Source organism: Anguilla anguilla, chromosome 18 (assembly GCF_013347855.1).
Source record: "Anguilla anguilla isolate fAngAng1 chromosome 18, fAngAng1.pri, whole genome shotgun sequence".
Taxonomy (NCBI): domain Eukaryota; kingdom Metazoa; phylum Chordata; class Actinopteri; order Anguilliformes; family Anguillidae; genus Anguilla; species Anguilla anguilla.
This window is the reverse complement of record NC_049218.1, coordinates 11,243,777-11,253,776: the sequence shown is the minus strand read 5'-3', so window position 1 is coordinate 11,253,776 and position 10,000 is coordinate 11,243,777. Positions and strand designations below refer to the sequence as shown.

The 10,000-nt window shown below is 46.3% G+C and overlaps 2 protein-coding genes across 5 annotated transcripts in view; one reads left to right on the top strand and one right to left on the bottom strand.

Annotated features, from left to right (window-relative positions):
• cdh23 (cadherin-related 23) overlaps positions 1 to 10,000 on the bottom strand; it is a 177,541-nt gene that overhangs the window by 37,876 nt on the left and 129,665 nt on the right. For 3 of the 4 annotated variants that reach the window (XM_035399765.1, XM_035399762.1, XM_035399764.1), the window contains exons 28-37: positions 8,153 to 8,213; positions 7,663 to 7,811; positions 6,767 to 6,902; positions 4,337 to 4,725; positions 3,737 to 3,838; positions 3,422 to 3,424; positions 2,181 to 2,330; positions 1,633 to 1,761; positions 1,024 to 1,152; positions 313 to 540 (exon numbers count right to left, since the gene is read on the bottom strand). In XM_035399765.1, the coding sequence (XP_035255656.1) occupies positions 313 to 540; positions 1,024 to 1,152; positions 1,633 to 1,761; positions 2,181 to 2,330; positions 3,422 to 3,424; positions 3,737 to 3,838; positions 4,337 to 4,725; positions 6,767 to 6,902; positions 7,663 to 7,811; positions 8,153 to 8,213 (1,476 nt within the window). The remainder of the gene's footprint in view (positions 1 to 312; positions 541 to 1,023; positions 1,153 to 1,632; positions 1,762 to 2,180; positions 2,331 to 3,421; positions 3,425 to 3,736; positions 3,839 to 4,336; positions 4,726 to 6,766; positions 6,903 to 7,662; positions 7,812 to 8,152; positions 8,214 to 10,000) is intronic. The other variant, XM_035399763.1, reaches the window with a different exon arrangement.
• The window catches only part of LOC118217762 (uncharacterized protein C10orf105-like), a 3,108-nt gene continuing 2,631 nt past the window's right edge, over positions 9,524 to 10,000 (top strand). The window contains exon 1 of the mRNA XM_035399768.1: positions 9,524 to 9,806. The gene's annotated coding sequence lies outside the window, so the exon portion shown is untranslated. The remainder of the gene's footprint in view (positions 9,807 to 10,000) is intronic.

Here is a 10,000-nt window from a genome sequence, read left to right as displayed (position 1 = left end):
CAAGACTAAAGGCTGTCAAAAGAATGCTACGCATGCTATTCCAATGCATAATTTTAATTTCAAGTGTCACTGAGTCAGAATGGTGCTAAGGTACAAGGAAAAGGCTTCATTTAGCGATAGCACAATACATTGTTCATTCTCAGAACTGCTAACTAATTACTAATTACTAAGCTAACTCAAATAAAGTATGGCTAAAGAAAGCGCACATCCAGAAATGTGTTGTGAATTTTGAAGGCACGGTTGCCTGTTTATCAGACTGCTTCTTCGTAGCATTTTTACTTTGAATTATTCTGACCGATGGCGTAGTCTCACCGACAGTGGGGGGGTGCCGTCGTCCTCCACGGTAACGTTGAGGCGGTACTGCTGCTGCCGTTCCCGGTCGGGCGGTGACGGCCTGGTCACCATCTCCCCGGTCATGCGGTCCATGCGGAAGGTCAGGTCCTGGTTGCCCCCGGTGATGTAGTAGAAGAGCATGCCGTTGGAGCCAATGTCGCGGTCCGTGGCGACCACGCGCAGGACGGACGTGCCCCCGCCCACATTCTAACGGGGTACACAAAGAGGCGAGCTGAGTCAGGCAGACCCGTCACTGCCACAGACAGAGGATCACTGGTGCAACCATGCAGCCAGAGAGCTTTCCCTGCACTGATGCTACTGAAGCACTTCATTTTAGCTGTTATACAGGCTGAATCACACCGCTATTCAGCACCAACAACATTCCTAAGTGTGAGCACATATCATAACTGCTAGTGTACTGCGGGAAGTAATGCAACAAAGGTTTGTTAATATCTTCAGGTTAAACATTCAAAAGCAGTAGAAATAAGAACAACCTACAGTACTGTAATAAACAGCCAATGTGAATATTGCAGTTACTATGTCAGTACCGTAAATACAACACAAAATACAGACAGCAGTTTAACACAGCCCTGCAGTATGGTGTTATTCTGCCATAACAATGTGATTCCCCAGGCTTCTTGTGGACTTCCAGACTTTTGTAAGAAGGTGTTTGTAGCACACTCTCCTCACCTCGCTGATACTAATGTTATAGCCAGTCCGGCTCTGGATGATGGGTGGGTTGTCGTTGACGTCCAAGATGTTGATGGTGAGTGAGAGGTCAGTGTAGCGAGGAGGAGAGCCATTGTCCGTCGCTCTCACCTGTGTACATACACACATACACATGCACGCACACACGCACGCACACACATTCATTAATTCAAGCAGGAGCACACATACATTAAAGCTAATTTCCAGTTCTATGCTCTAAATTCAAATTCAAATTCAAATTCCAGTCCAGTAATACATTGTATTATTTCTTACCATTATAAATGATTTTGTAACAGTCACACTTGCCTTTCTTTTTCTATTTCAACTTTGCAATACTGCGTGAAGTGTTTCTGTAATACGTATATGCTTAGGTGATATGAAAGTATGTTGCTATGGCAATAAAGCGAAGTTCAAGCTGGGAACACTCATACAGTAAACACAGAAATAATAATAAAGGAAGTAAAATGTGCTGTGCTAGCGTGCCACAGGGAACCCATCACAGGTGCAAACAGAGCAGGGCGATTTGATGAAAGTGAGGGCAAAGGGGTGGGGCTTCTGTAGTCTCCGCCCACGTGCCCCTCCCTCTCTCACCTTCAGCATGTAGCGGTCCACAGTCTCGCGGTCCAGGGCGGAGTTGACGTACACCTCCCCGTAGGTGTGGTTGACTGTGCGAATCTCAAACACGTCCTGCATGTTCCCTGCCACCAGGGTGAAGTTCACCTGAGGGAGGGGGGAGCGATGGAGGATGAAGAGAAAGAGAGGATGACAAAAGAGAAATGTGGCGTGAAAACATCAGGGGTTAAGGAAAAAAGGAGATGGGTACAGACCAGGAAAAAATTAGGAGAGCAAAGAGAAGACAAATCACAGAGGAAACCTGCACACACCATGTCACCCTCATTCCTGTCCTCTCTTACGCTGTCTTTTTATCTGTCTGTCCGTCTCTCTCTCTCTCTCTCTCTCTCTCAATTCAATTCAGTAATGCTTTATTGGCATGACTGTATAGAAACAATATTGCCGAAGCAATTCACAATGAAACAATTATCAATGACACATAAGACATAATTAATATGAATAAAAAAATATATTTAAAGAGAAAACAAATTCAATAAATAAAAAGATCTCTCTCTCTCTCTCCTCACCAGACCATTATTCCCGATGTCCTTGTCTCTTGCCAGCACCACTGCCACTCTCTTCCCGATAGGCGTGTTCTCTGGAATCTCCACTGACAAATCAGATGTGATGTCAAACTGAGGGCTGTTGTCATTCTCGTCCAGTATAGTGATTGATACCTGTCAAGAGGACCCCAACAGCCAAGGAAAATCACGGCATATAAGCAATGTGAAATCATTAAAAGGTTCTTCCTGATTTGCTGATGTATAACGTATTGTGATATGAAAACTTCAAAATATGATTATTTCAGCCCTACCCAAAAATCATTTATCACATTCAAAGTGATATTTAAAACAGTCATTTAAAATGATGCAATGATAACTTTCACACTGTACACTAACGCTACGTTTACTCCGCTGTGTAAAAGTGACCCAATTCCGATTTTTTGCTCACATGTGGCACAGATTGGATATGCACTATGAATGCGTAGACAGGAAAAAGCGCATGGAATCGGACATTTTCAGATCCGTCTGGGGCCACATTCTTATGTGGACGGAGTGTAGCACAGTGGGTAAGGAACTAGACTTGTAACCGAAAGGTCGCAGGTTCGATTCCCGGGTAAGGACACTGCCGTTGTACCCTTGAGCAAGGTACTTAACCGAAATTGCTTCAGTATATATCCAGCTGTATAAATGGATACAATGTAAAATGCTATGTAAAAAAGTTGTGTAAGTCGCTCTGGATAAGAGCGTCTGCTAAATGCCTGTAATGTAATGTAATGTAATGAAATAAATCTGATCGGAATGGGATATCTGCCAATGCGACTGCCATCAAAATGCACAGATCGGAATTTCCCGGTCATTCAGATTCGCACGCCATTCAAAATGTGATATTCTCATACTTCTTTTCGCATTTGAATGACAGGGAATGTATATCACATGCACAAGCACTCTCTGCTGGTAAGGGAAAATGTTAAACGGAGTTAAACAGAGGGCTCAGTCCAGTGGTGAAAACGAAAGTTACGTCTGTTTAAGTATATGAGTCAAGAGTCATTAGAGGCCAAAATACAGGGAATGTTTGTTGTGGATCCAAGACACTGAAAAGCAACAGTTTGAATTATTATAACCAGGTGGAAGATAGCATCCGGAAGAGACACGTGGTATTGAAATAGATCATATATATATGTAACAGCAGATGTTATCAGTATGCTCAGGAACTCTTATTTAAAACAAATACTGATCATACAAAGGAAGAGGAAGGCAGGCCTTACCTTCTGCAAATCCATGAGATAAGCAAACAAAATAAAGACACAGGTCTGAGAACAATCAAATCTATTTCCACCAAACAGAATAATTACTGTGTTTTGTCTTGTTCATTGATTTTTTTGCTTATTACAGTACAGCACAGATGAGTTTACTGCAGAGCAGATGGGTGTTCATTGACACAGGCATGATGCTGAACAGGGGGAGGGGCTTGTAGGGGCAGCAGAAGCAGCTGCACAGTTCATATGGGCCATGAGTAAATGAGCGGTTTTAAAGCAAGAGAAGAGACTGGGGGTGGGGTGGCGGGGGTGGTGGGGGGTTACCACAGTTGAGTCTTTCTTGGGCCCTCCATCATCAGCGACGACTGTCAGGGTGTACAGGTCCCCCCTTTCTCTATCCAGCAACCCCGTTACTGTGATTCGCCCCTAAGGGACAGACACACAGAGAGACAGACAAAGGGAGGGATGACAAGAAGATGAGTGTGTATATTTACATATGTGTGCATGCATGCATTTGCGTTTGTACATCCAGTTTAAGAAATTGGCCCCATGAATACAGTATTAATTCTGTCTCTGACATGAAAAAACACACCAAAACATAAAAAACAGGAAATACACAAGAAACAGAAGGAAGTACATACTCACATCTACAAACACACACGCACAAGTACGCACACACGCGCGCACACGCACACACAAATTAAATAGAGGAATATAGAACTGAAACATGCCCATTTCAGCAAAAATATGACAATAGACAAGCAAACCACAGTTGCAGAAAAACAACTGAACAGACAGACAGGCAGGCGGAGAAACAGATACAACACGTATCATATAAAGTGAATATTATGTATTTTACTGGGTATTCTAATGGGACATGAATGTTTCAGCACAGTTTTTTTAGCAGTCACTGCGATGACTCACGGTGATGCTGTCGATCCTGAAGAGGGCGAGAGCGGCGGGGGAAGTGTCCGGGTCGAAGCGGTAGGACAGCTGGTTCAGGTTATCGGCCGACTGCGCCTGCACCCGCACCACCTCGGTCCCCGTGGCGATGTTCTCGCGCAGCGACACCTCGTAGCCGGGAGCGAAGAAGGCCACGGCCTCGTCCAGCTCGTTGAGCAGCGTGACGTAGACCGTGCAGTAGCCCCGGTGGAAGGGCGGGGCCTGGTCCGTCGCCGACACGTTCATCAGGTAGCTGGTCTTGGTCTCGTAGTCCAGGTAGTCCACGGTGGTCACCAGACCCGTGCTCACGTCCACCTCGAACTTCATGTCCGAACCTGAGACCAGGGCGTAGGCCACCGCCCCTCCGTCACCTGCAGAGAGTGAAGAGGAGGGAGAAAAGAGGGAGAGAGGGAGGAAGAGAGAGGAAAAGAGGGTCACATGCAGGGAAGAATGGACTCTAAGGCACAAAGCACCAGCACAATTCATCAGGTAATGGTTTTGGCTGGGTGGGTTTACACTGGTATCTGGTACAGTACAGAACAGCATAGAAGTATGCACACCCATCAGGTTGTTTGGCCACTAGAGGGCCACCCCCAGACCCAAGTTAACCAAGGAGCACCAAGGTCATCATTTAAATTAAAAAAAAAAAATCATTAACACGTGGGCCTGGAGATGAGGCCTCAGCAGCCCCTGTGTCAGGCTGAGCCGCAGGGGGAAAGGGCGCCGTGCCTGTTCAGCAGCCCTGTGTCAGGCTGAGCCGCAGGGGAAAGGGCGCTGTGCCTGTTCAGCAGCCCCTGTGTCAGGCTGAGCCGCAGGGGAAAGGGCGCCGTGCCTGTTCCCACACCGGGGCCGTAAACCGAGAGGCCGCGCCCACACGCACGCCACACCAGCGCCGACGCCAAACGCCGCCGCCCCCTCCCACTCTGCGGATCGCAACCCAAAGACGGCCAGGCGGAGCGCTTTGGATTCTATTCTCACTTCCCCACTCCCGACAGGGTTCCCGCAGAGCTGTCTCCCCTCAGGTCCGACAGACATGTCCCCTGAGACCTCCACCCGACAGACCCCCCTACACCTCAACAAACTCTTAGAACTTATTTTCCTTCAGGCACATCCCATGGGCGAAGGGGCCAGGGGTTCCTGCGTCAACGATTACTTTCACACATGAGACTCTTCCGAAGGAATTCTTTAGGCATTTTTTGCAAGATTTACAGTGTTGGATAATTTTAGCAATACGGTGTTTTTGTCATGCTAGCCGACAGATAAATACAGCTGCAATAAATATTGAGGGATTTGTGAGATATCTCACTTATTGCTTTGTGTGACTTCAATGAAAAGGTTGTTTTTGTTTGCATGTGTTTTTCATAAGTGGAGTTTCAACTTTTTTCCTGCTTTCTAAGTATATATGGTATGCGGGGAATACATATCAATAGAAAATCCAAAAAGTCACAATTTTGAGGGTGATTTACGGAGACTTTCCAAACTGTTCAGCTGATTATTCTTTCATAATTGGGGAAGACATAGCTCTGACAATTTACGGAAACCGCTACATATAATTATAGATTCAAAAAATACTTCTGAAACTAGAAGGGTCTTTTTTATGGATGCCTTTGATAGAACTGATTTTTTACTTTATACCATGAAAGAAAAACCTTGGAGATTCCTTGTTGAGTTATATATATATCCTTGTTGAACATTATATAGAGCTCCTAAAGCATAAATTGCTATGAATGACATCGTATTGAAATTTTTTTTATTGGCTCGAGGCGCCAGACAGGGCTGTCGCCATTTCCTTTATCTTTGCGTTGGCAACTGAGCCGCTAGCAACAGACATCTGAGTCAGCGCCAACATGGCTTATCAGACGTTTAAAGTATCACCTTATGCCGATGACCCATCATTATATTTGTCTGACCCTGATAAGTCCGCCTTTCACGCTTAAGATAACACAAGATTGTCAGGCTACAAGCTGCAGTTTGAGAAAAGTGAGATTATGCCTTTAAGTAATTGCCAGCAAATGCCATTACCCTGGCATTAAAATATTTAGGAATTCACATAACTAATGACTTAGATAAAATGTATAATTTAAAATTCTCTTCTCTTATAGAGAAACCCAAAGCTGATCTTCCAAAATGTAATACTTCGGCATCATTAATAGGGAGAATTTATGTTATCTATTTCAATGAACCCCTCTGAGATTTCCCTCTAAACTGTTCACCATGATAGATCAACTGATATCTAAATTGGTGGAATGAATTACTTGGACGAATTACGGAAGAAGTGAGGAAAACAGCGTGATGAAGGTCTAGCGACTGACTGGGCTGAGGTTAGGAAGTGGTGGGAGGCTTTGTGAACCCCCTCTGTCTGAAATGAGCCTGAGAAACACAGCGAACCAGCCCCGCGCTGGGAGGGAGTACCGGTGTCCGGGTCGGTGGCCCTGACCACGATCACGGAGGTGCCGATGCCGGCCGTCTCGCGCAGCCCCAGGCGGTTGTACTGCTGCTGGGTAAAGACTGGAGCCGCGTCGTTAGCGTCCTCCACGTACACGATCACCTGGGGGAGGAGAGACACAGGTGCATCTGCAGCGTGCTTTCAGGTGTACATGTGCACCCTCACACACTGGTGTGTATACGAGCACCCACACATACCTGTGTGTACATCAGCACCCTCACACACTGGTGTGTACACGAGCACCCTACACGGTCACCCTCACACACCTGTGTGTACACGAGCACCCTACACGGTCACCCTCACACACCTGTGTGTACACGAGCACCCTACACGGGCACCCTCACACACCTGTGTGTACACGAGCACCCACACACACCTGTGTGGACACGTGCACCCTCACACACCTGTGTGTACACGGTCACCCTCACACACCTGTGTGTACACGAGCACCCTACACGAGCACCCTCACACACTGGTGTGTACACGAGCACCCACACACACTTGTGTGTACACGAGTGCCCTCACACACCTGTGAGTACACGTGCACCCTCACACACCTGTGTGTACATGGGATCTCACATTGAGCCCCAGAACCTTAGGAAAATGTGTTCTAATTATATTTGAGGGCCCATCCTTGTACCTTACTGAACCCGTGTTCAGCAGTTGTCTACGATCATGAAAATGCACTTTTGTACGTCGCTTTGGATAAAAGCGTCTGCCAAATGAATGTAATGTAATGTAATGTAATGTAATGTGACTTGGAATGCTAACTTGCACCCCCCCTTACAGCGCCCATGGAAACACATATTCTGTCTCACATGGCCTGCCCACCCTGCACCTCCTCTCCCCTCCACTCCCTTACCCTGACGGAGCTCCTCATGCTGCCCTGGTCGCTGTTGTAGGCCTCTACCTCCAGGAGGTGGGAGCTGCTGGTCTCCCGGTCCAGGGCCCTCTGTCCCCGGGTCACCACACCGGTCAGCTGGTTGATGCTGAACTGACGGTTGCTGTCCCCTGTGGCACAAGGACAAAGCCTCGCTCAATACCGCCTTCAAGCCTCAGGACAACCTGAGCTTCACTTCTGCAGGCCATTAGTCGCTCACGAGCTGACTATGCAGCGATTAGTCAATTTCACTTTAAAACACATTCTGGAAACCAGGCAGTAATAGTAATAATGTAAAGAGCCATAACACATTCCCCTGAGAGACAGCGGCTGTTGCGCTACAGAGGGGAAAGATGAAGCATTGAACTGATAAAACTTTAAATGTACAGAGACCAATGACAGAAATAAAGTGTCATTTGCATGCATTCATGTCTTTGTGTACAGGAAGTACAGGAAGCACAGGAAGCCTCACCAGACAAGATCCTGTACAGAACTCTACCATTTTCCCCCTGGTCTGCATCTGTGGCCTGCACCTGCAGAGACAGAGAGCAAATAAAGCAAATGAAAATTGAAACTGAAATTGAGAGAGAGAGAGACTCATACATATAAACACACACTCGCATGCACACACACACACACACATACACCCATACCCACGCACGCACAAAAACACACACACACACACACACACACACATCCTGGCATGACTGACAGCTCCGACTGTGAGTCCGCCCTTTCCTTCTTTCCAAAAAGCGGTGCCGTTTCCATGGCGCCGCCTCTCAGTGACCCATGGCAACTCCACCACAAAGGAGAACTTTTTTGTGACCATGGTTATGGTGGATGAGCGGGACAAAGACACATCAAATCCCCCCTCCCCCCCTCCCAGGCCCCTCCCCCCAGCTACCCCCCTCCTCTTCAGCTCTTTCACTGCAACCTGGAAACATGTTTGACTCTCATACACTGACCCCGCCAGTCCTGATCAGGCCCTGTGAGGATGTGAGTCTGCCTCTGTCCTCTGCCCACAGCCTCTCCTCCATAATATAAGGTCTGCATGGCTACTGTCTCTCACGAGTGTATGCACGTGTGAGTGTGTGTGAGTGTCTGTTTGTGAGTGTGCGTATGTGTGAGTGTCTATTTTTGAGTGTGTGTGTGAGAGAGAGAGAGAGAGAGAGAGAGAGAGTATGTAGGGAATCAGTGTATGTGGCTCTTAATTAAAGGCATATTTCATTCACAGACCCCTATTTATTTTCAGTTACAAACATAGATAAAAAAGTATAGAACACACATTTACAAACTCTGGGATAAGACCTCCACATATAAATCAGGATACCATTGTATTTTCAACAGAATCACTAAACAAAAACATATCCAATAGACAGTGGTTCAGAGCAAAGAAGCATGTAGACCATTTCTGATTAAATAAATCAATGTGCACCCATAGTAACTGTACAGAGTACCCAAAAATAAAGGCAGTTTTTTGGTGCCAACAACATTTCAAATACTTTTTAATTCTTATGAGAATTAGAGATAGGGCTGCAGCTGAGTCATTCGCTCATTGCCTTTAACACACGCTCTCACGCACAGACACAAACACAGATAGACAGACACACAAACACTCAGGCACAAACACACACACACACACACATTAAAGAGGGGCCCTACTATACTCTCATTAACTTGAGAAAGAGACTTGGATGGTGAGGTGGGGGTGGGACAGAAAGAGAGGAGAGGGGAGAAAGTGGTGGGGCGGGGGGGTGGGGGGTAAGACTTTAGTGATGAAAGGGGTATACAAACCAGACTATACCATTTTAAATACCAAAGGGGAGCCTCATACCGAAAGAAAACCCAAATTATAATGAAAATAATGAGCTGTAATGAGCAATAATGAGATATTAGTAATGAAACATCAGCTGAAGAGTCAGTCCTCCATCCCCTTTCTGTATGAACTCCTGAATATTTGTCCAAACAAACTGAAAAATAATTAGGAGGATAATCCCAGTTCCACTGCCCCCTCTACCTCTCTTCTTTTCATTTCTCTCTTTCTCTGAAAAGTGTGAGGGGCGAAGGATTGAGGGATTGAGAAGAAGAAAAGAAGGACAGATACACTCATGCTGAAGCAAAAGAAGGTAAAGGCCATAGCACTAATGCAAACGTGTGTGTGTGAGTGTGAGTGTGTGTGTGTGTGTGTGGGTGCGTGTGAATGTGTGAGCAGAAAGAGTAGCTTACGTGTCTCTGTGTGAGAGTATTTGTGAGTGTGTGTGTGTGTGTGTGTGTGTGTGTGTCTACGCATGCATATCTGTGTGCGTGTGTGTGTGCGCAC